Genomic DNA, 25,641 nt, shown 5'->3' on the forward strand with positions numbered 1-25,641 from the left:
ATTCCTCGATTACTTATTCAACACGTTTCAATATCACCTCACAAATCTCATTCATACAGAGCCAGAAATTTATACGGGAAGGGGGGAAATATATATAGGCAAAATTTTAGAGTTTTAAAGGGAGAAGAATGTTATATTACTAATTTAATACTTAATTACTAACTATAATTAAATAATACTTTATCCGTCCCAGATAATATGTCCTATTTTTCATTTTTGGTCCGTCCCATATAATTTGTCTTATTTCACTTTTTACCATTTTTGGTAGTGGACCTCATATTCCACTAACTCATTCATACTCACATTTTATTATAAAACTATTATATAAAATTATGACTCACATTCCACTAACTTTTTCAACTCACTTTTCATTACATTTTTTAAGACACGTGTCCAGTCAAAATGAGACGAATTATCCTAAATAGAGGGAATAGCCCTTAGATATTCAAATCAATGGCCTAGATCATCAGCCTCGAAATGATATAAAACATCCTGGATTAGGTAGTTTATGATTAAAATTTAGACCATATATAATGTCCATGTTTTGACACATTAATGAAAAGTGAAAACACACCACATTGTCAGACTTTTATTCGGACAAAGGAGTATGTCAAACAATTCACGTGGGTTGACAATCCAAATGACTTATTTGTCATCCTGAAATAAAACTTTTAGTAAAACAAACATTAGAGCATCCGCAGCGGGCTGTTGTCCGTCCATGCCAACAGCATGCCCCGCCGCTGCGAGCCGTCCGTCTGTGCCAGCGGCACGATGCTGCTCTTAAATAAGAGCACGTCCGTGCCGCTGAGCAGCCTTACGTGGCATCTCCTGATTGGCCAACTGCATAGCCGTTGGCAAATTTGATTTTTTTCTTTTTTTTTAAAAAAAAATTGGAATTAATTTAAGTTTTAAATAAAAAAAATATTTTCCCACTTCCCAATAATTTATATCCGTTTTCTACACACTTTTAATTTTTTTTTCAATTTTTTTTTCCCAAAATTCACAGTTTCATCTATAAATACCCCCATCCCACTTCAACACAAAAAAATTTCCACCATACTACACAATTCTCATCTATTCTATCATCTAAATTCTCTCATCTATTTTCTCATCAATTCTAATCTATTCTTTCACCTTTTTTCATCTATTCTCTCATCTAAATTCCCACCACACTACACAATGTCCAGCTCCGATGATCACCCCTCCGGCTCCCACGGTTGGAACCACGATTGGTTCGGCTCCGAGCCATTCTCTAGTCCGGAAACGCAATTTTCGGCCCCTCCTCAAACCCAAGGTTCTCAAGTTCCGGGTGGCTACTGGCCTTACCCGGTGGACAACCAAGATGCCCCCGATGGGCGATACGGGTGGGCACTCGAACCCGGATCGGGAGGGAACGACAACTCTGCTCCTACTCCTACTTCTACTCCTACTCCTACTCCTCCTACTCGTGGTACCCGCACCCCGTACACTCCGGATGAGATGATGCAGATGTTCAAAGCCTACTTGGAAGTCTCCAAAGAGCCGGACGTTGGCACGAAACAAAGCGAGGAAACGTTTTGGTGGCGCATCACTCGTCTGTACAATGAAAACTGACCCGGGGGAATAATCAATCGCAATGATAGCATGGTGCGCAATTGCATCTACAGAGCCAACGACGCAATCGGTAAGTTCCAGGGGTATTACCTCCAGGAAGAGCGGTCGGCGGGGAGCGGCAAGAGCGAGCTCGACATCATCAGTGCCGCCTTAGCGACCTACCAATCCTTGAACTTGAAACCGTTCAAGTACCTCAGCTTATGGCAGGAGGCGTGCCATCATGAGAAGTATAGGGTGGCGTAGTAGCATCCTCCTCTAACAAACGGTCGAGGTCGGTAGCCCTATCCGACGGCGCCTCCGATGAAGTGGCTACCCAGCTTGCCGGAACTAACTTGGGTAGCCCTGACACTGGCCGGAGCAGTTCCCGCCGGCGCAAGGAAAGAAGAAGGCGACGGCCAACCGCCGTCGCACCCCGACTCCATCCGTCCTCGCTCCCGCTCCACTCCCTTTGTGCCACCTCAACCCCCGACCAACTCGCTGTGGACCCTCTTGGGTCAACTCAATGTGACCGATAGGTCTAACATGACTCCCGACCAACTTGCAACACATGTGGCAAAGATACGGGGTTTCCGAAGAACATTGGGGATAGAGGACTAGTCTTGCACGGGGGTATTTTTTAGTCTTAATTATGTAATTTTTAATTTATAGGATTTTAATTATGTCTTTTTTTATTATCTAGGATTTTAATTATGTATTTTTATTTTTTAGGATTTTAATTATGTAATTTTTATTTTTTAGGATTTAATTATGTATTTTTTATATTTGAATGTATTTTTATATTGTAGAAATGGTTTTAGTAATTGAAGTATTTAAATTGAATAATAGAATGGTGGGACCCTTGAGCTTGTCCTTGCGGAAGAGCATGAATATGGGTGTTGTGCTCTTGCCTAAAGACAAGGAGTAAACGTGGGTTCGAACCCACCTCCGTACTCTTATTTAAGAGCACGGATGTGGATGCTCTCAAGGTACAATCACTCGCTCGTGATATGTCTGATTGTTTGGTAAATTATTGGGCTCCCACCAGAATCTAGCAACACATGTGCAGTTCCACTCCATTCCAAAATTCACATTGTCACTAAATGGCAAATACAAAATGGAAAAAAATGTTAATCCCTCTTTCCGCGATTAAATTTTCACATTTGATCCGGCACGAGTTTTAGGAAATACTCCCTCCGTCCACCATTAGGAGTCACATTCATAGATTACACGCACGGGTTTTAAAAAATATTAAGAAAAGTGAGTGGAAAAAAGTTAGTGGAATAGGAGTCACACTTGTATAAATTAGTTTTAAATGAAATGTGAGTGGAATGAGTTGGTGGAAGGTGAGACCCTATTACCATTTATGATAAAAGTGAACCGAGACTCCTATTTGCGGAGGACTAAAATGAAAAAATAGGACTCCTATTCACGGACGGAGGGAGTAGGTTTTTTTTTATCCTTTTCGATTTAATTAATAAAAACGAAAATTACACGTAGCAAATTTTAGACCACTAGATTTCTAAAATTCTATGGTCTTAAATTAGTTAAAGTTAGCAACTAGAGAGTGAGTTAGCTCTCCTTTAAAGGGACAATTAGTAAAAAAGTTAAAACAAACAAATTTTAGAATGTACGTATATGTAATGTAAATAAGCATTGATAACTCCATATATACTGTACTGTCAACAAAATCTGAGTTGATGCCAAACAAAACCCAAGGATACAAAATTGAATGTACATAAATGAAGAAAGAAAAGACCTAGGGAGGCTCTGATATTTGTCTAATTGAAAGAATCACTCAAAAATAGCGAATCTGGCAATATGTATACTAACACTGCAGATGCGAGGGCGAGAACGGCTCACAAATTTTCCAACTTTCAACTAGGCAAAATCTGTGCCAGGCGATCATGAGCGTCCTCGGGAATTTCCCTCCCTGGGACGAAGACTTTTAGCAGATTTAGGTACCTGCCAGACAAAATGTTTGGTTATGAATGAGGGATAGTATAATTGGGATTTGTGGCAATTTTGAACTTGTAAAGATAACTCACTCTGCAGCTGAGAAAAGATCTTCGTGCTCTTGGATAAATGCAAGCAATGCCTGGAGAAAACACAAGACAAATTGTCAACGAAACATGATTATTTGTGGGAAAGAAAGTAAATACAGAAATAAGGTAGAAATTGAAATCAGTAGTATCAGATAGTTAACCTCGAAGGGCATGTTTAGTAATTCATAGTATGTCCGAACACGATCTAATCTCATTTGTACGACTTCACTTTCAATTGAAGATACAGCAGCCAAAGCCTGATGAAGCTCAGAACAATTAGCAGTTGTCCTTGTCATGATAACCCGTGCAATGCGTTTGGAACAGAAAATAGTGTTATTTCCATTAGGCCCACACCACCTCCAATCACCACAAAAATATAGAAAAGCGAAATGAAAATTCAAGCACAATAGCTTGAGCGTATTATGTTACTAATTACTACTATGTTTTACAAGTTCTCACACTGGTGCTCATTCCATAAGGGTGAGAAAACCATATGCCTAAGTCAAATAAGAAATGCCCCCTTATCACGCACATCTCTTCATTTTGCTAAAAAGATTTGAACATGGGAAAAGAGAAGTTCTCAAACAATTGTTGCTGCAAGTTGTATATCTCTGACTACAAGAAGTGTTAGCAAAAAAGTTGACTAAAATACTTTGTATCTAGAAATGAAATAGAAAAACAGAAAACTTCAAACAAATTATGGCACAGAACCAGACATTATGACAGTGATGTTTTTATTGAAAACCTATAACAGCTATTATTCACATAAAATGCATGTAATAATATTGACAGATTAACATTGAAATTTCATTCTTCCAACCCATGCTTCAGGACTTGTTTGCATAACAATTAACAATCTAAACTATTAGACTTAGATGTTCATATTCATGAGAAGGATTTTTTAAGAGACCCCAGAAGTAGTGGAAGAGCTGGAGGAAAGGGATAGAGATCAAAGAGAGGAAGAGTGAAAAAGACCACGGACCTGTTCCAACGCAATTGAGTTACGGCAAATCTGCTGAACGCCAAAGAGGTTGATAGACTTCATTTCAGCCAAAGCCTGAGTGGGAACAATTATTTTCCTAACAAACATAAAAATGACCAGTCTTTCCGGTGCAATTTCTTAATACCCAGCACAATTATAAGCAAACCTTTATAGACCAATTGGCGGCAATGGGGCATATCCCTCCAAATATGTAATTTCGTTTCACATCCGCAACAAATGGTGCCATTTCCTCATCTCGGCGTGTTATCTGGATCGCATAAATTTAAGCTTCAGTATTTGTACGATTATTTTGCAAGATTGATCAGGCCACATGACAAATACGCCAGTTATATTTTATTATTTCACGGTTTAACGAATAGAAGCCTAAACCATGTACAAATAAAGAGACCAAAGATAATAAGAAAAGATACAAGGCAAGTGTTAGGGAACCCAATTCTTTTTGATGAATTTCATAGTGCTTAAATATTACTAATCTGAAGCATGATGATAAAGGACATAGGCATAATAACTTAGTTGTTCTTTTCCTTAGGAGACGAAAGGTATAGTAATCTGAGGCCCTTAATAAGTTAGTTTATTATTGGGTAGCTGAAGATTTATATGGTAGGGGCCGGTGTAAATTTATAAACGAACTCCCTCTTAATCAGGTCATTGAACATTCACGTGCGTGACCAATCAGGGTATCTCACAGAGGCCTTGTATATTGGTAAATAAGTCTTCAAAACAATACACTAATTCATCTGCAGACAGTGCAATGTCTAAGGAACAGAATCCCCAAAATAAAGAGCCGTGTCAAAGAATATTTACAAAAAGATCAACTCTTTTGACATAAATTCCAATCATGCTACACCAACCTTGTCAATATCAAGGAAAGTTAATCAAGCCAATTAACTCAATAGCTGAGGTATAAAGTTATGCAAACAAGAAACTCGATTTTAGTTATATATTTTAAAAAAATAGAATGCATAAGAGAAATACTCCCTCTGTCTCTTATAAGTGTTCCCATACTTTTCACAACGGGTTTTAAATTTTACTAAACACTAGGTAAGTGTGTAGATGAATGTAAAAAGGGGCCCGCATTTATTATAAGGGTATTGTACTTTATTGTAGATGTTAGGTAATTTTGTTGATGATTTGTGGGCTTGTAAATAAGTTGATATAGTGAGGGTAAAACATAAGGGGTTAGTGATTGGTAGTTTACTGAAGTGGAAAAGGAACACTTTTTTAGGGACAAACTAAAATGGTAAAATGGGAGCACTTATAAGTTATAAGGGACCGAGGGAGTATATGTTTTAACTTTCAAGGAATGTTCTATATAATTGTCATGACTGCAGGGGAATGACGTCAACATGAAAAAATGGAGCACTAGGTTTAGCCAAAGCATTTTCACCAGATCACAAGGTTAAGCCAAAGCTAACCAGCACAATGCTCTAAAGATGAGAATTCACCTGGGAAGTTAATGATATAACAAAATCGTCTGGCTCCTCTGCATCTTGGTCATCCAAATACTCCCTCTTTGTCATCTCCTATACCAGTTCGCATTTTGCAGCAAGAGTTATTTTGTATGAAGTACAGTTTTCCAGTGAGGCGTCATCACCTTATCAACTTTTTGGTAGAATATGTACACAAATTTCACGTACCTGCAAATGAAAAATTGTCTCCAACTGCATCTCTATTCGTAGAACTTTAAGGCAATCAATAGCCAGTTTTCTGTAGTCTTCAGCAAATGATTCAAGATCTTTTGGAGGCAAACTGCTTGTTCTAGAATGATGCGGTTCATTTTCTTCTACGTGATTATAAGCTTTTGAAGATGATTTCCCTAGCCTACATGAGAAAAAATTATACTGAAGTATTTACATGTTTCATTTTTGCACATACCTGATACTTTCCAATCGGTCCAAAATAGTTGGACAACAGAAAACTAGGTCATGGGCCATTGTTTCAGAAAGTGCATTCTAATTTCTAACATTACTTTAAGACTTTTATCAAAACAACAGACAATCACAGGGACCAGTCATCCAATATGTTAATTGACAATCTAGAAAATTGAGCTAAAAACTTAAAAACACATCTTTTCAGGACTATATAAAACAATTTCAAAACTCTTTCTTGAGCAAGATTCGATCATGAAAGAAGATAGCTACAAGAATCAACCAAATCGACCATGATAAAAATAAGATACATAAAGTTACCTTTCTATGGAATCTGCAACATATTCCAATGAATCGCTCAATGAAGCTAATAAGATAAGTTTGTTATCCTCGCGTATTAGGTTTTCCTGCAGAAATTAACCAGAGTAAAACAAGGTGCAAAACAAAGATTAGATGTGTCAAAATGGCTTCTATTTTCATAAGGGCATGAATACCTGCTTAATAGGTCTCAGATTCAGTAGTATATCACTTAGTTCCATTTCTACTCCAATTGATCCAGCATCCAAATCATTGGTTTCTAGGATTCCATCATCTAATGAATTTGGCAAACATGTACTGGATGGATCAAGTCGCAAGAGATTATCTACGTCATGTCTCCCAATAAGCATGTAACTTTGCTTCTCCAGAACTGCCTGATATTTTAACCAAAAAAGAGATTATTATTTCAAAGTGAAAACAAATAGAATAGGAGTTGTATCCAGTAGAATATCAAATGTTAAGCTTCATAGTAGAGCCTGTGCCCTGTAGAGGTTAACCCTTCTCTTTACAAACTTACATCATACCAACAATTCCTTTCAGTTTCCATCATTACGAAGTTCCTAAAGCTTAGAGCTTCAAATGGTATGCACATTAAGAATTTACAGGTAAAGGCTGGTATAACATCTTCCATTGAAATCTAGTAAATAACTACGGTGGCATATTCACCATCGAGAAAGGTAGCCACCAAGCAGAGACCCAGAAAGAAGTCACTAGTCCTGGAGGTTGAATTTAAAGGCATTACTTAGTTCTCATACAGATATAGTTAATTTGTTTTAAGGAATAGTCCAAGTTCTTCAAGTATCAGCTCCCAGATTTACCAAGCACACAATTCAAGAGTGATAAAGTTGCAGAAAGCAACATATCATCAAGAGAAACAAGGAACAGTACAACGAGAAAGAAATTTTAGTGATGCTCCCTTTATTTGAAAATACTTAAATGAGCTTAAAAAATATGACTGGGTGAAATGAGAAGAAGAAAAAAAGAGGATAAAGTAACAAACATACCTCCATATATGACGTTCGACATCTTTCATACGTTCTTTCCAGGAATGTCTGGACATAGTTTATTAACTCACCAGCAAACTTTGGCATAGCTTGAGCCCACCCAAGAACCTAAATAAATCATGTAAAGGTTGAGCACAAAGAGAGCGCTTATTTCTCTTCTCAACAAATGGCAAAAACACGAATATACCTCTTTTGCTAAGCAATCGATAGCTAATAATCCTTGTAAAACAGGTCGTCCTTTTCCAATTGATGGAGTGTATGACACAGCTACATTAGCTCGTGGCCTGAATGCAGCTGGACCTGTTTATAGAAGAGACCCAAAATCAGATTTTGAGGGTATGCTAATGAAATTATCAGTACATGATCCGTGATTAGCAAAACTGCAAATACACCAGAATTAGATACTTAAATTGAGCACCATATTTACCCATTGCACCTTTTATACATCCAATTCCACCCTATTGCTACAGAATCAATTCAGGCAATAAACTATAATTTATCTAAGTCTATCTGCTACAATGAGGCAAATGTAAATATATACGTGGGACTTTGTAAAAAATAAATAAAGCTACTGAAAGGCATATAATTATGTTGAATGCATGCGTAATTGAAAGAGCCTCGGCCTAAATTCGAACAGGAAGAAGATGGCGTACTAAATTTCATAGATATTACTCCCTCCGTCCCATTAAATATGAAACATTTGCTTTTCAGCATAGGATTTTATGTAGTGTTGTTTTGTGAGTTTAAGTAAAGAATTAAATAAGAAAGAGAAAAAAGTAGAGATGATGTTGTTTTCATTTAGGAAATTTGTCATTTTTAATGGGACGGAGGGAGTATTATTATACCTCTGTAATTACTGCTAATAAATTACTAGATTTGTGTCAGTCTGCATCAACACAGTTTAATGAGCAGCTCAGCTAGAATCAAACAATCACTGGAGTCATCATATGCAGGCACTTACTTAGCAGACCGCCACAAACAGACAATGCATGAGATCTATTAGTATATTACTGTTGATGAAATCAAACTCGAACTTGATCCACTTCAATCCATATTACAAAAATGGACGTAAGGTGTTAGGAAATAATGAAACTAAATGCATTCATCAATAACCAGGCAAAAAGACAATAGTTCGTAGACTTGCTTGATATGGCTTGCTGTACGCTTTTCCGATAATCTACAAACATAGTTGGCAAAAAGTGATCCTTCACAAAGTTCTCTGTGAAGGCAAGCAATCCATCATTTCTGCATAATCCATTCATTAGTGGATAGATGGTCAACATAAAGATGCATTAAGAAAGGATGGATAGATATAATAGGAGCGGAAACAGAAAGACAAACATCTTCAAAAGATTCACTCGTGCTGAATCATATATGGGGTAGATCATGAAATTCAGTAAAGGAAAAGGTTATGGGAAACAATTGATGGAGAAATAATCATTTCATGGAAAAGGAGAAATCATGACAAAATCAAGGGTGGGGAATAAAATTCATCATTTTCCTAACAGGAGTATCTCAACTAAATATCAAGAAGATACTGTGTTCTTCCAATCAAACTTTGCTATTTAAGATGAAATACTACAGTTCTAAATCATTCCAGCTATGTTCAATTAAAAGTCTCACCAGCTGTAGAAGCATACAGCCTTGAAACTGTTACTTTTCGGGGGAATCCAGAACCAAACTTAATTTTGTCCCACGATTTTCATTAACTACACACCCCAATACTTACAGTGGGCAGCAACATCACCAAGTCCTAGACTCCTAATCATATTGTGACTATTTCAAAATATGAAAATATCAGTTTTCTCAACGACCAAGCAGCTATTTCATGATAATCTCGATCGTGAGTGACAGAGAATGGTTTATAAAGGAACTGATAGGTTGAACTTGAGATAACCAAGATCTCCTGACAAATGACTTTTTGCAAGAACAGCAAACCTAAGACCTCCAAGGTCTGACAACATATACACAAAATCCCCTTATTTTTATTCAATACAACATCGCTAAAGATATTTGATAGTTTCACTTTCACAACCAACGTATTAAGAAGTTTGTAGAGCTGACTAATGGTATGTCACCGAAATCTAAAAGGGATCAAGAGTATATCTGAGGCTTATATATGCTTAGGGTAATTTCTAAGTTAATATTATTCTAAGCAATTATACACTGCATGTCATGTGCTGCTGATTTAGAAATTGGAGCTGAATGTGCTCACCCAAGTTGGGAGAACTTTTGAGGAAGCATGGATGCAACTTTTTCTGTAAACTGCAAGTAAGGGCAGAAAAAGGAAATTAAATTCTGCATTTTAGTCATGTGACCAGGAGAACAGACGAGCATTACTTTCCTTTGATTGCACTCTATCCATACCTGAACTACAGGCCTGTATACTGATGCTGCTAAGTATATCCCTTGCTCTGGTAGCACGGCACCAGTTCCATAACCTTCTTGGACTACATTTGGTCTTCTCCATCCTTGGCGATTAAGGTCAGACCCTACGAATTTATGCTATTTAATTCAATGACAAAATTATATATATGACCTTTGGCCAAATTTAAGACAACGTTATAATAAATTGCAAGGATAAATGCCTGAAGAATGATTGCATTTAATATATGAAAAGTAAACATCCATTCACTGCAATTGTGTCCAATTATTAAAATTATAGAGAAATTTAATTTTGCTGTTACTTGTTAAGTTGTCGACATCGCAACTCACTCCCTCCGTCCCCAATTAATAGGCCTAATGGGGTGCGGCACGAGTTTTAATAAAAAATAGTTGGCGCTTGTGAGTTGAAAAAGGGTCCCAAATTAGGGGGTCAGTGTTAGTAATGATTAATAAATGTAATGTGAGTGAAGAAACTGGTGGGCCATGTGTGAGAAAGGATAAATAAATTGATATGTTGTGGGGTAGTCTCTATAATTGGAAAAGTACTAATTTTTGTGTACATACCGAAACGGCAAAAATGGACTATTTTTTAGGGACCGAGGGAGTATAAAACTGTGTTGAATCAGTAAATTGGGGGAAACATGATGATTTAAAATGCAACTAACCATTTCCTTTAGGAGGGTTGCGGGATAAAATTTTAGAAAATGATTGTGTTCCACACAATATTTAAATAAAAAAGAAGACGTCATCAAGACTAGGTTCCTTAGGAAGACACGCTGTTGGTTGATTTATTTATTTTTTTTTGGCAAAATGGTTATTGCTCAATGAGAGAACATGTATTTATATAAATATGATAACATTTCCAACTGATTTTTCATACTGTCAAGCCATTGAAAGGTGATGCCCAGGCTGACATCGTATGTGTAATCAATAAAGTACCACTTGCCGCTTGGCTACCTCAAGGGGTGAGGTTGGTGGTAGGCATGAAACATATTTCTCTTACCTTGATTAGGAGTGGAAGTACTAGCATCAGTGAACCGAAATGCAAAAGTAAGTCCATCTTCTGATCCATCTCTGTAACCAAATTGATGTAAAAAGGGTTAATTACCTTATTCTATAGACAATATGATAATGCCTTCCCAACTAACTTGTATCGGAGTACAAGTTCAAACAGTAAAAAAACTGATTAATGTATATCATCAAAATGATGCAGGGAAGGCTATCATTCCAGTGTGATAATGCCTTCCCAACTAAAGCCGTTCTTGTCAATGGAAAAATCTGCAGAAGAGCCATCCTCTTGCAAAATACTAATTTCATCAACAGTTCTCTATATACTCCATTCATTACCCTTCCAAACACTTATCGATGTCACCAAACTTGTCATGCCAGCAGCATGGAATATATATGGTGAAAACAGAATTTTAATATCGACGTCCAAATCAGTCATGGCATCAGATGCAGAAATATATATATTTACATACATGTATATAGCACAGGAAGAGGTTCAAAACTTGAAATGAGAAGTCATATTTAAAATAAGAACGGAGAACCATCAATCATGGAGATCTACGGTGGCATCTTCTTGCTTGATGAGTGCAACACCAGTATTCGAATCCCATAAGGGGCGGAATTTTCATTTAATTTCATTTTCTGTGAGTGTAGTAAAGTTCACTCTGAATGCAGTGATTTTATGCGTTAATTGCAATGTTTTTAGTGTTCTTAGTTTTCAGGATAAAATTGAGTTTTTACATTAACCCACGTCTATATAGATAATATATAGAGCTTCTTCCATGACGAATGAGAATACATGAACAAATCCATGAAACCGAGATGAACAAACCAATGTTAAAACTACATTAGTTGAATATGGTTGTCCATGTGTTGTATTAATTTGTTCATCTCGGGTCCATGGAACTTGTTATTGTGCGTGTATAATTCATGTTTGTGCATATATTCATTTCAAACATAAAATTCTCTCACTGGATCCCAACCAAGGGACTTTGTGAAAATTAGATTTGTTGTAGAAATGATAAAAACGAATAAACGCATAAAATCAATGAACAAACATAGAATTTTCACTCCTAATTGCATTCAAACAAGATGCATCCATAGTAAATCTCTGTAGTCTAAGGACTGAATTATTCTCACCTCTCACCAATATTTACCATTCTCACTGGATCCTTTTCATCTATAGATTAATTGCATATATAATGTGAAATTCAAGTAAAAATATCATCATCATATGGGGATTAAAATGAGTGCATTGCGGAAACAAAGAAAATAATATGAACATCAGTATCAATCGCGTTGAAAACGTTGTTCACATGAAACCCAAATGTAGAAGTAAAAGAAAATGATACTAAGCACATGAACAAGCTGAACGGTGCACAAAAGTGAAAGAACATGGAATGCCCTTGCCTCTTGTCTTTAGAAGGGTTTTTGCTGGCAAGTCTGGCTGTTTGTACAGCAGCATCTGCAGATGTAGCATCGGGTGTTGCTCGTAGGATCTCACATATAAGTTGCTGGCACTCACTCTACAGTCATTTGGGAAAATATTAGGGAAAACTCACAACTTTCTGAGTAGCATGAGGTTGAAACACAAAAAGGGTCATTAAGTGAAAACCTGTAGAACATTTAAGGAAAAACCAACACTAAAGCCTCCAGTATCATTAGAAACATCAGAGTCATTGCTCCAACTGACGTCAGCAGCCATTGTTTTTGGTGTGTTCATATTAAGTTGCTGTGAAGATTTTGACTCAAGTAACTCTCCAACAATAACATGATTTTCTGAATAATTGTTCCACCATCAAGAATACGAAGATAACAGCAAAGAGTACATGAGTATATAACTTACAGATATTTTTATAGCAATAACATACCGAATATCCGAACAACTGTGTCCAGAATAGAATCAAGTAGGTCCCGTGCTGAAATTTGGGCTGTTCCCGAAGGAGACATTACATGAGAGACAGGGCTCACAGCTAAAGCTCCATTTGGCGATATCCCATTTTGACGTTTTTGTTTTGCTAAGTGGTGCTCCAGCTGGCCCTTTAGATAGTGTAGACCTGTGACTGTAGGCGAGGCAGTGTGGCCCAGACCATGCCTTTGCCTACTGACACGTCCTACCTGTGCTTTGATTTTGGCAGTAATGATATCATGGATTGTTGAGCGTAACCGCTGGCTATGACCATGGAGACATGAGAACAGAGCAGAAAATAAGTAGAAAAACTAACGAAGTGTACTTTAACAAAAAATGAAATGACTTAATAAGCACATCAAAAAGAAAGTATTCATACAAAAATCCTATTCCAGTCACACCTTCATTTACCGAAGTTAAATAGCCCTGGAGCTTCATAGTCCCTATAGTATGACTTCCAATAATTAAAAAAAATGACTCTAGGGGTAGTTTTTCATGTATACTACTAAAATCTTGGTATATAGAGGTTATCAAGTGAACTCCCTGTTTCTCAAGATTCAAAAAACATTGCAAAAAACTGACAACAGAAGAATGCTGAAGAAATAGCTCTATACTTCTGCATATATCTACGTAATGAAGAAACGAAACAAGATATCTAACTGCTAGGATAAGACGTTACAAGGAATATATCTGTAGGATTTGACTATTTACACTAGTGGGTAGCATCCACAATGTAGAACTATACTGAAATAATGCAAGTCTATTCAAACACAAGTATATCAAATCCTATGGGATTCAAACTTGACAGCATACCATATAATAGCACCAGCTGCAGAAACTTTTCCAAGCATGGAAAGGCACTCGACCAGAGTCTGCAAATACTTTACATGCACTGGAGCATCACTCTTTCTCATTGCTTCCTGCATCAAATACCATGCAATTGACCTTATAGGCATAAAGAACCAATTTAAGTTCAAGAGCAATTTTACTGTAAGAATGGAAGCATACGACAAATTCATCAGGAGTAGAATCTGATAGCCACACTGGAATTTGTCGAGAAAATATTCTTGCATCACCACCATTAGCCTTCACTGTAGGAGTATACCCATTAGGTGCAGTATCATCATGCATATCCAAGGTGCCATCCTCATTGTGCCCATCATATGATGAACTAACAAGCAGAAAGGAGACAAATCTCAGAAGAAGGGATAATTATTGCATAAACTCTGACATCTGCCTTGGGAAAATTCAATTCGGATTTCAGAATCATAACTAGAATTACTTAGATATGATAATATTAGTAATAATTTAAAAAAAGATGCATCGCCCAGCGAGAGCTGGGGTCTGGCTGGCATTGAACACAGAGAAAAGACTGAGTCTGACAAACACCCTAAGACATCTTATACATAAACATTTTAGTTTGGAACATCATCAAGACAATAAAGAGGATTGACTAATTGAGAATTCGTTGAAAAAGTTCCTACTTGGTGGACATCCTCATCTAGTCAAATCGGATGTATACATACTCAATATGTTAATGTGTATAAATGTAAAGAATTAAGAAAGCTGAAAAACGAATGCATTATCGGGAAGGAGATGCAAGATTTTTTCTTTTACCGATGAGTATTAAACTAGATGAAGATAAAAAAAATCTCTTTAGTAAAATTATTTTCTTTGTGCTTTTTAATCATTTCATTTCTGTTGTTTACTAACCAGTAACAGGTTTTTCTTAAGACTGCTAACTGACTAGCTGACACGTTTATGTATTGTTCTGCCCATAATTCTTTTATTATCAGAAGAAAGAAGCTCAAATTTGTTGCAACATACAGGATATGCAGAATATAAATAGCTCACTTCATACCATAAGAATCACATTTACCACAATATCCAATTTGAAAGAGAAATCAAACTGAATTTGCAGACACAAACTAAATAATGTGATTGATATAAGATATCTCATGGTCGAACATAATTCTTGCCAGGTCGATATTTAAAAAGCAAAAATGATTACTAAGACTATCTCACCTCCCATCAACTGAACTGGGCCTATACACTCCATCCCCATCTCCTTTCAGCAACCTGGTTCTTCGTGAGAGAGAGTGTGAATAATTCATGGAAGACGTAGCTGTAGCAGTTGGAATTGCATCATCACTTTCAAGCATACTTGAGACATCTGAGCTGCCACAAGGAAAGTTGGAATTAAGAATAAGATGATCCAGCAATATACCAAAAAGAAAAGAACACAAAGAAAAAGGCAAACCTTTTAAAACAAAGCTACTTACATGTACAAAAGCAAAATGAAAAAAAGCCAACAAAAATAAAATGCAAACTCCCTCAAGTTGTGAAGCACATAAATGTTAACCATAACAGCTATCCCCAAATTTATCGTGGTTAAGCATCATATATAAAATGTGCTTAAAAAGAGAAAAAATGATAGGTTGTCGAATTACATAGGTTCTCAGAGGAAAGGCTCTTCAAACATGTAATGCAATATGCCATCAGCCACCACTCTAACGTTTACTAGCACGGTGATAGTAGTAACCAAGCACGGAAAAGGCTTTGCATGTCTAGAGGTTTACTTTCTACGAAATAGATTGATAATTACCTGTATTCACCCTTATTGTAGAGATGAGAATGTAGATCTTCCAAAACTTTATAGAAAAAGGCTCCTCGCAGTTTCGTCAATTCTGTCCGTACATCTTGAAGAGCACCCACCTAAACCCGAGGAGATCATCAGCCATCAGATACTGCCTTATTAGAGATACCACCTTTTTGCTCTCAAGTTGAACCAGAAGTTGAAATTTTGGAAATAGAGGACAAATTGTGGTGTTCAGTAAAAAATGATAAAAAAATTCTAGTTAAGTCATAGGCTACAACTCTAACAGATGCAAGGTTGGAAAAGAACAACAACTACAGTAGACCTTATATCAACCAACAAAAGACTTAACAAATTAACAAGTAGGATTCTTCAGTAAGTCTGTTGTATGATGTATCGGCTTCACAATATCAATAAGAATAATCACTTCTCAAAACATTTCCTTTCAATTCATTATGTTTATTAAAAGGAAACTAACAAAACTTGCATAAAAATAGAAAAAAGAAACCAACCGCTTGGAGGCCCTCTCTCTCAAGCATTAAGCTTGAATGGACATGTAATTGTACTGCCGCATAAAACTTCTTTTCAGCAATAAGCTCTTCAATACGAGCTGGGACCTATAAGTTTGAAAACATCGCAGAATAGAATTAAAAATCCATGAAAAAAAAAAGCTTTATAATCATCCCCCATCAGCAAACTGGAGCTAACACAATGAAAAAAAAAACATTTATGTTTCTGTCTGAAACAAAATACTATGTCAAAAGAACATACTGACCTTAGCTATGCCTTCAACTTGGTCTAATAATGAGATTATGTGCCGCAAAGTAACAGACCGGTACCACAACTGATGCAATTGTTTATTATGGGCACCGAGAAGTTTCTTTGCTTGAGCTAAATCAACCTTCAATTCCCCAAGGCTTTGAGCAGATTCACTGAACAAGCGCAAAATCTGAAGGACCGAGATATTTTAGTTATAACTCTAAGCATACCTGAAAACTATATGGCTAGTCCAAGGGTAATCATGCCACCAAAGAGTAAAGGCAAAAGAGAGAGAATGGGACAGAAAGAAGGATCCAGTGCCTCAGATCAATAGGGTTAGCAGTTTATATTAAGTCCCACAAAAGTAGACTGCAGTTCTTGCATAAATTTCATTTGCATGAATTCAATATTTATAATAGAATAAGGGTAAATCAGAAGTGATCATGTAAAAGATCCATTTTGGCAAGATGTCCTACAGCTTGCCACACATATTTTCTCTTATTTCAGGTTGGCGATTAAGAAACAAGAAAAAAAGAACATACAATATGCATTATTTAAGTCCATAAAAGTAATACAGCATAGAAAGGAACATCATTGGTATACATAGGTCATAGGTAAAGGCCGATGAATTGCAATATGATCTAAACTTCCTTAGACCATATGATACTTAAACATTGCTTCATAGACCCTACTTCGCAAATGCTCTAACAACCTCCAAAAAGCTATCACAAATATAAATAGATGGATTATGGAACCCAGAAAAATAACTATAGAGAAACCTGAGAATAATTTTGAATTGCTTTGTTAAAGCCACTATGATATGCATGAACAACTTCATCAACAACTTCTTCAATGATATCACTTTGCTCCTTTAAGACCTTCACTTCCCCTTCACGGTCTTTGGATGTTAAAATGTGCACAACATGAGGTAATGAATCAAAGCGCGCTGCTGCCCAACTTTCATCTATTCTAGAAAGTTCTTCCTTTAAAAACTGCAAATACCATGGCACAATAATAAGTTAGACTTTCAGCAGCCCAAACATAATTGTTGTAATGCTGATGCATCATCAATACAGCATGAGATGTCCTAGATGACAAAAAACTTGGAGAAAAAAACTCCAAAAAGTAGGAACTTGGGGAGAAAAGAGACAGGAAAACTTATAATTTTCGTAAATAACTAATTATGCTATCTAAGATCAGAATGGATAGTAGTGTCAACACAAAGATGTGCATATGGAGTTCTTCAATTTTTCAATATAAGTGATTAAAAAAGTACCCTGGTAGCTACTTATACAGGACACGCAGAGGATAAAGAAGCCAGCAAGTCAGGCGCTGATAATCAAATAGTCAATACTCAATAAATGAGTAACTTTTAGGTAATTCTACAATGTGTGGTCAGGTTGCAATCTTCTCCCTGAACTGAAGTTAGTGAACTATAAAGTTAAGTTACATGGACACCAGCCTCCATGCGCGATAAAGAGCTACATGTGTGTGAGTGTGTCCAATCGCATGAAGATCTTGTTTGCCCAATCCAAAATCAGTTAAATACAAATTGAAGCTAAGAATCTGTAGCTATCTATTGTACCAATATGTGCAAAAGCATCCATCCAATCTACTAATGACGTTTTCCATTTACGAAATCAGAATATGGCAGTTCAGTTTTCAGCTAGAAAAGTTTGCTAGTAAAGCCACTTCTTTCAACATTGTGATGGAAATAAAGTCACCTCGAATAAAATACACATAACAAAGGGGCCAAAGCAGAAAAATTCTCCAGTTGCTACACTTCTGTAGCGGGAATCACACTATATATTTATCACTAGGTGTACGAAGTAGTGAAAATCTTATGTGTTAACAGTAACTGTCTAGTGTTACATGTCTTCAATAGAATCTGGGAAATGAGGAAATTGACAGTGGAGTCCCAACTACTTTAGCCATAACAGTACAGGAGTATTTATTTAGAGGCATTGTATAGTCCAAACTTGGAAACTCATAAATCACCACTTCAAGGACTCACTAAAGATTAAATTTAATTGATGCAAAATATGAAATCAAATAAGAAGCTAAAGAGCACATTGATCCAAAACCCCAATCAAGTGAGGCGCTATCAAACTACCAAACATTTTTCTACCATTTTTTCTAAATTATCCAGAGAACTAAAAGCATTTTGACCGTAGGAAGCTACCAGTGCATCGAAATGATCATAATAAGTCAATCCAGCGCCCAATTGATACAATTTTACATCACTAATTAAAGCATAAACGAAATGGCAACTAAGCTACACTTAAAACACACATAAATAAGCTAAACGTACACACCGGGAGAAAAACTCACCGATTTATCTTTCGGAATGGGGAGCCCGTCGAAGATTGACATCTCAATTCAAATCAGCTAAATTACAGCTCCTAGAAATTGAAGAATATCAGATTCCAAATTCTTGAGATTAACTGAAAATCGGAAGCATTAGAAGTTAGATACAGCTGGGTGTATGTATGTATGTATACACTCATATACACAGAGAGACGCAATAATGGAAGAGAAAACATGCTTACTGGATCTGTCAAATTATAGCTTGAAGAAATAGCTCAGATTATTGGTTTAATTTCTGCAAATAAATTATTTCCGAAATTTGATTTTAGAGTTTTCAATAATAAGACTATTTGATTATGGAAAACGAGTGAGATCGAGCCATAAGGGTATAGACGTCAATTCCTCCAGTCCATGCATTGCGGTGTTGTACCTTGTAGTTAAATTTCGAATTCTATGCCAGATTAAATTTAAGAGGGAGTGTGTTAAAACCAAAAATTAGAAGAAGATGATGACACATAGATGAAAAGTCCAGGTCAAAAATCTCAAAATTGTCATTTGAGTTAAAAATATGATTAATTGGCAAGTAATGACAAAATATAAATCATTTTAAATGGAGTTGAAAACAATTTAGCAAGACAAAAAATTTCTCTTATAACTTAGTCTTCGGCTAAACTAATTTGAATACTACAATGATGCACGCTTTTAAAAGAGACATAATCGAATGCAAATTTCAAACCATGATCTGGACTATTAACTTATGTTGACATTTTTAATTGACGTTATTTGTCATTTATTAACATTAAATCTTTAAATCTAACGGTAGATTATAGTTTGGAGTTTGGAGAAAATATGCAAGTTTCATTATTGCTTTATAAAAATAGTAATCACCAAAGTGTGGCGATATAGTTAGGGTATCCATATCCACAAAAGCAGTGTTATGCCCCTACGTGATACGTTGGAGTCGGTCCACGATGGAGGCTGAGAAATCAACACGAAGGCATGCTCTGACGTGACAGCGTGTAATGCACGTGCACCCATCTCGGCCAAATGTGCGACACGTGTAGCAGACACATTGACCATACAAGTGACCTTCAAATTGACCATTTTTCAGTTATAAAAATATACCGATATTCTTTTTTAAATAATTCAAAAATATTTTCTCCATTTCATTCATACATTAAAATCATCATCTTTCTCATGTTATTCTCATTATTTCTAAAATCTCTTCAAGATCATCTCATTATTTTCAATTTCTTATATGTTTTCCCAAATTCTACTTTGTTAAATCATACTACTACAACTTAGTAAGAAGCAATTAGTTCAATGGTTAAGATAAGATCATATGGCTCTTCCAATTGATATGCCCTTTTGTTAAAAACAATCCATCATTTTTTCGAATAATCCTACCCAATAAATACATTGTCTCCAAAAAGGTTTCAAGTCTCTTTATCTTCTTGACTTGTCGACGACACGCATATCTCCACTTATCGAAAAATAAAAAATTTCACTGAGGTATATCAAATATGAGTGTAGTACACTGCAAAATTGCAAATGAAACCACATGCCTCCCCGATATTTTTGCTGATATTCGCAAAGATCTTGTCATCACCTACCAACAAAAGTAAAGGTATTTTATGTGTGTGTGAGTTGGCCAAGTAATAGCGAAATTAATAATTGTCTGAGATCAAATATCTTGGGTTCGAATTCTCCGTAGCGCGGCCTTTAATTCTATGTTCGTTTAATCATTAAAAAAAATATTTTATAAGAATATCAAAAATAGATCGTCTAAAAAAATAAAAATGTTAAAATACTGCAATTCCCTTCCAAATGAAAACCGCCCTAATTTCCTAAATTTCAATTACGCTCTCCCAATAAGGGTAATGCCCAAAACTCTCCCTCCCATGGCGTTTCTCTGCAACTGATTTTTTGATTTTATGACTGCAAACCTTTTCATGGATTCATCAAGCCAAAACTCTAATTCGCCAACCTCTAATCAGGTCGATGCTTCTCTCCACCAATCCGCCCTTCCTCCCATTCCTTCAAGCTCTAACCCTACCGCAGCTCGTCACTCCAATTTGAATCCCAACATTGTGCAAAACCCTACTTCAGATGCCAATTCAGTCCATGATCACTTTCTTTTTGTGGCGATACCCAAAGGCAAAAGGCGAGGCCGGCCCCGGAACCTGACACCACACCAAAACCATGTAAGGCTGTCTTCTCTGTCTCTTAATAGCGGCGTGAGTACTACAGGGGCTTCTTTGGAAAGTTCTAGTTCAGGCCAGGTTATTAGGACTAGGCTGCATAGCCGAGGCAGTCTAGCGTCGAAGAAACATGGATCCAGTTCAAATTATGCTACTCCGGCAAAGAAAAGTGTGGACGACATGTCTGATGAGATCATCGTGATAAATAAGGATGCCACTGCTGAGGCATTGACTGCGCTTACATCCGGATTCCCGGCTGATTCGCTTACTGATGAGGAAATAGATTATGGGGTTGTTTCCGTGGTGGGAGGAATAGAACAGGTTAACTATATATTGATTAGGAATCATATAATTACTAAGTGGCGTGAGAATGTGTCGAGTTGGATAACGAAGGAAATGTTTGTGGACATTGTGCCAAAGCATTTTGGGGCACTATTGGATAGGGCTTATGGTTACTTAGTTACACACGGGTATATTAACTTTGGGGTGGCGCCTGGAATAAAGGAGAGGATTCTGGTTGACCCGAAACAACCAAGTGTGATAGTGGTTGGGGCTGGGCTTGCGGGCTTGGCTGCTGCAAGGCAGTTGATGGCTTTTGGTTTTAAGGTTACAGTCTTAGAGGGTAGGAAGCGTGCTGGAGGGAGAGTGTATACAAAGAAATTAGAAGGTAACAATAGGGTAGCAGCTGTGGATTTGGGGGGGAGTGTGCTAACAGGCACTCTGGGGAATCCACTTGGGATTCTGGCTAGGCAGTTGTCGTTCTCACTTCATAAGGTGAGGGATAAGTGCCCTCTATATAGAGTGGATGGGACACCTGTTGATCCTGTATCAGATCGGAAAGTAGAGGCTGGTTTCAATCAGCTTTTAGACAAATTAAGTAAAAACAGGCAGTTAATGGGGGAGGTTTCGCAGGATGTGTCTCTTGGGGCTGCTTTGGAGACGTTCAGGGATCCCTTAGATGAAGAGGAAATGAACTTATTTAACTGGCATCTCGCAAACTTGGAATATGCAAACGCCAGTCTGCTGTCTAGGCTTTCATTAGCCTTTTGGGATCAAGATGATCCATATGATATGGGAGGGGACCATTGCTTTCTTCCTGGTGGAAATGGAAGACTGGTTCAGGCATTATTGGAGAACGTTACTATTCATTATGACAAAATTGTCCAGGCCATCCGTTATGGCAGTGATGGGGTGCAGGTTGTTGTTGGTGGAGGCCAAGTTTATGAGGGTGATATGGTTCTTTGCACGGTACCCCTGGGGGTTCTGAAAAGTCGGTCTATTGAGTTTATCCCTGAGTTGCCTCAGAGGAAGCTTGATGCGATAAGGAGACTGGGATTTGGCTTGTTAAACAAGGTTGCGTTGCTCTTTCCCCATGCATTTTGGGGGACTGATCTAGATACATTTGGCCATCTCTCTGATCATCCTAGCCGTCGAGGAGAGTTCTTTCTTTTCTATAGCTATGCAACCGTTGCTGGTGGTCCACTTTTGATAGCTTTAGTAGCAGGAGAAGCTGCGTACCGGTTTGAGACTGCAGATCCTACTGATTCTGTGCAAAGAGTGCTTCGGATTCTAAGAGGTTCAAACTGTTACGCTTTTCTCTTTCTTAAGATGAATGCTTATGAATAAATCTTTGCCTTTTTGGGGCATAATATGGTTTTTTACTTGCTTGCTTGGTTATGAGGGGTACCACTCTAACTAGAAGATCTTGAACTTGGTTGTGGATGTAGGACTACTATATGTTTCTGATTAGTGTTGTTTTATGCATTGATTTATGACCTTTGTTTTGTCTCTGAAAACAGTCTTCTGCAACTAATGTTGGTTACACATCGTTTACATTTTAACAAAGCAGATTTACATTTACCTGGTCAAGGTCCTTAGTCACCATCTGATTCCATATCTCTTGCACAATACTTCTAATGTGGTAGTTTAATTTGAGCAGGTGTTTGGTGGCAAGAACATATAAATACACCAAATGTTCCACTTTAATTTGTCTTTGTGTTTGATTACTTATTTACTGTACAATTCTGCAACATTGATAAGAAGCAAATAATAACATATACCAACTCCTATAAATCATGAACAGAAATGAGGATCTATGAGCATAAAGATTGAGGTTTTTGAATTAGATTTTATTTGAAAAGCTAAAACATGTTCTTCAGGACTCGGGAGTTATGTAATCTATCCTAGTTCAAGCTTGCGATGTGCTCTAGCATAATCTCTAGCCTCTTTCATGCAGACATATACGAGCCACAAGGCATTGAAGTCCCAGATCCTATTCAAACTGTCTGTACAAGATGGGGAGGTGACCCCTTAAGTTGTGGTTCTTACTCGAATGTTTCAGTTGGGGCATCAGGAGATGATTATGATATTTTAGCAGAAAGTGTGGGGGACGGGAGACTTTTCTTTGCTGGCGAAGCTACCAATCGGCGTTATCCAGCAACCATGCATGGCGCTTTGCTTAGTGGGTTCAGAGAAGCTGCCAATATGGCTCAATATACTAAAGTTAGAGCATCAAAAATAAAAGCTGAGAAGATTCCATCACAAAATGCACACACATGTGCTTCTATTCTTGCAGATTTATTCAGGCAGCCTGATGTGGAATTTGGCAGTTTTGCCTTGCTATTTAGTAGAAAAAATGCTGATCCTATGGCTATTTTGAGGGTTACATTTGGTGGACACAGAAAGAAACCGGATCAGCAATTTTCTAACAAGTTACTTTTTGAGCAACTTCACTCTCATTTTAATCAGCAGCAGGAGTTTCATGTTTACACACTGCTACCTAAGCAACAAGCCCTCGAGCTGAGAGAGGTAAGGGGAGGTGATGAGACTAGGCTAAATTACCTTGAGAAGGTTGGTGTCAAGCTGATTGGAAGAAAGGGTTTGGGGCCATCAGCGGATTCCATAATTGCTTCGGTTAAGGCTGAGAGGAGCAGCCGCAGGCGCAGCCGTAACCGCAATCCTTCTTTATCTGGTTTGTGCTCTCAACTTAAGCACTGTGCTGAACGGAATATGATGTTATTTAGCTCATGTAACTCAGATATTGGCTCCGGCACTCTGCATTTTTCCATTATGCTTGAGTTAGAACATTCTCATGTTTTATATGGTTGTGAAAACATGATTTCAATATCTGACACAAGAAGCAACGCCTTTCATCTCGGAGTAACTTGTTTTGCATTTGTGTTATTTGAACCAAGTAAAATTAAAGATGACTATTTGTTTTTTTCTTTTGTGAAGGAATGCCAAAGCCGCGAGTAGCTGCCACCAACCCTAGACAGATTAGGTATGAGCAAAGGCTTGTATTTTTCTGAATTTTGATAACTTTGCTATTCCGTTCTCTTATTTATTAATTATCCTTCAAATAGGAAGGCTAAAATTATACGGCACAACAACAACATATTTTCCAGCCCAAGCAAAAATATCGAAAGTAAAGCTGGCAGCAGTGGCAGTCTTGCAGAGTCTAGGATATTGGTCAATAGTAATGGCTCAGATACTGGAGTAAGAACAGTTATGAGTAATAAAGACCAACCTCCTCCAAACTCACTTGACTGTGTTGACTCTACTAGTGAAAGTACATGCCCTATCTCTCAAAATAATGGGCATAATAATGGTATAGCAACTCCTTTGGGTCTTCCAATCGGGTCAATGGCGTCATGCAGCGATAACAGCCTTGCACCCCCGGATTCAAATGATGTGCTGATATTGGCCGACGAACAAAGTTCTACCCCTTCGAACTTTCTTGGCAGCAGCCTGATTCCTGCCAGTTCAAGCAGCTTAGAGACAGTTTTAAGTGTTACAGACAATCTGTCTCTGCCACATGTGGATGTTCTTATGGGCTTACCGGGTGATACCAGTGCTTCCAACACTCAGTTGATTGGTTGTCAGTCTTCTGAAATCGAGGCTACAGCAGTAAGCAGAAATTGCAGCATGGCACCTTCTAGTTCTAATCTTCACAGCGTTGGCCCTCAGACTCAAGACAGTGATATGGATATTGCTGATAGTATTAGCTGCATATCTAATCAAGACAACATTTTTGAAGATATCTTGAATGAATTGCTTCCTCCTTCTAGCACAAACTCCAGTACTTGGCAATTCACAGGAAAATTGTAGGAGTTGAAGTCGGTGTCAAGGACACTCGTTTCTCTGGTAATTTTTAACCACATCATTCTTCTAATCTGGTATTATCTTTTGACCAGTGGAAAATAAATGCATTCATTTGCACAACGAGTTCCTTGTTTGATGACTGATTTTCCTAAATTATGCAGTGTGACTGAATGAAGTATAAGACAAAGACAAACTCCATTTCTTCCTGTAGATATGTAGCAGTTCCTATAAGTTCCCTTTTGCACTACATGATTTTTATTCTTTCAATATTGAGATGTGAGGTTGTCTATTGTGATTTTGTCCTATGTAGAGATGTAATTTACTTATTGTTGTAGTGAATGCTTTAGTTTTTCCTTCTCCAACTCAATCCTTGCTGCAGCTTATTTAAATTAGGATGGTTAGTTCCTACACATTGTTTTTTTTATAAAGATTGTCTCTTCCTTTCTTAGGGCCTTTGGGTTGCACCTCTGTATTTAATTTTTGAAAGTTTATGTTACATTTAATTGGTTTGTTTATTATGATAATCTGAGCTTGAATTTTTGGAGGAACTTGCTGAACCTGAGTGATG

The 25,641-nt window shown here is 37.2% G+C and overlaps 2 protein-coding genes across 6 annotated transcripts; one reads left to right on the forward strand and one right to left on the reverse strand.

Moving 5' to 3' along the window:
- Positions 1–3,206: 3,206 nt before the first annotated feature.
- Positions 3,207–19,108, reverse strand: SEC8 (subunit of exocyst complex 8). 4 transcript variants are annotated; one of them, XM_048115434.2, is made up of 27 exons: positions 19,014–19,108; positions 18,796–18,908; positions 17,244–17,456; positions 16,481–16,654; positions 16,218–16,322; positions 15,715–15,824; positions 15,135–15,287; positions 14,118–14,280; positions 13,923–14,029; positions 13,072–13,373; positions 12,816–12,979; positions 12,611–12,726; positions 11,196–11,266; positions 10,175–10,299; positions 10,023–10,072; positions 8,952–9,052; positions 7,995–8,107; positions 7,808–7,915; positions 6,980–7,177; positions 6,807–6,892; positions 6,255–6,438; positions 6,063–6,140; positions 4,763–4,864; positions 4,597–4,671; positions 3,776–3,871; positions 3,618–3,667; positions 3,207–3,534 (listed from the first exon to the last, which is right to left on the reverse strand). In XM_048115434.2, exons 2-27 carry the CDS (start codon positions 18,835–18,837, stop codon positions 3,447–3,449), a joined length of 3,174 nt encoding a protein of 1,057 aa, XP_047971391.2. In that variant the 5' UTR covers positions 18,838–18,908; positions 19,014–19,108; the 3' UTR covers positions 3,207–3,446. The 4 variants fall into 4 exon arrangements, with proteins under 4 accessions (XP_047971391.2, XP_047971392.2, XP_047971389.2 ...); XM_048115435.2 differs by having other exon boundaries at positions 18,796–18,866; positions 19,014–19,092; XM_048115432.2 differs by lacking the exon at positions 19,014–19,108 and having other exon boundaries at positions 18,796–19,000.
- A 1,510-nt stretch (positions 19,109–20,618) lies between these two features.
- Positions 20,619–25,621, forward strand: FLD (protein FLOWERING locus D-like protein). Of its 2 annotated transcripts, XM_048115130.2 has the most exons (5): positions 20,619–22,548; positions 23,209–23,943; positions 24,207–24,252; positions 24,335–25,115; positions 25,235–25,621. In XM_048115130.2, exons 1-4 carry the CDS (start codon positions 20,706–20,708, stop codon positions 25,077–25,079), a joined length of 3,369 nt encoding a protein of 1,122 aa, XP_047971087.2. In that variant the 5' UTR covers positions 20,619–20,705; the 3' UTR covers positions 25,080–25,115; positions 25,235–25,621. The 2 variants fall into 2 exon arrangements, with proteins under 2 accessions (XP_047971087.2, XP_047971088.2); XM_048115131.2 differs by lacking the exon at positions 25,235–25,621 and having other exon boundaries at positions 24,339–24,611.
- The last annotated feature ends 20 nt before the right edge of the window (positions 25,622–25,641 follow it).

Source organism: Salvia hispanica, chromosome 3 (genome assembly GCF_029641045.1).
Source record: "Salvia hispanica isolate PSC_SH4W2 chromosome 3, Shi_PSC_v1, whole genome shotgun sequence".
Classification (NCBI taxonomy): Eukaryota; Viridiplantae; Streptophyta; class Magnoliopsida; order Lamiales; family Lamiaceae; genus Salvia; species Salvia hispanica.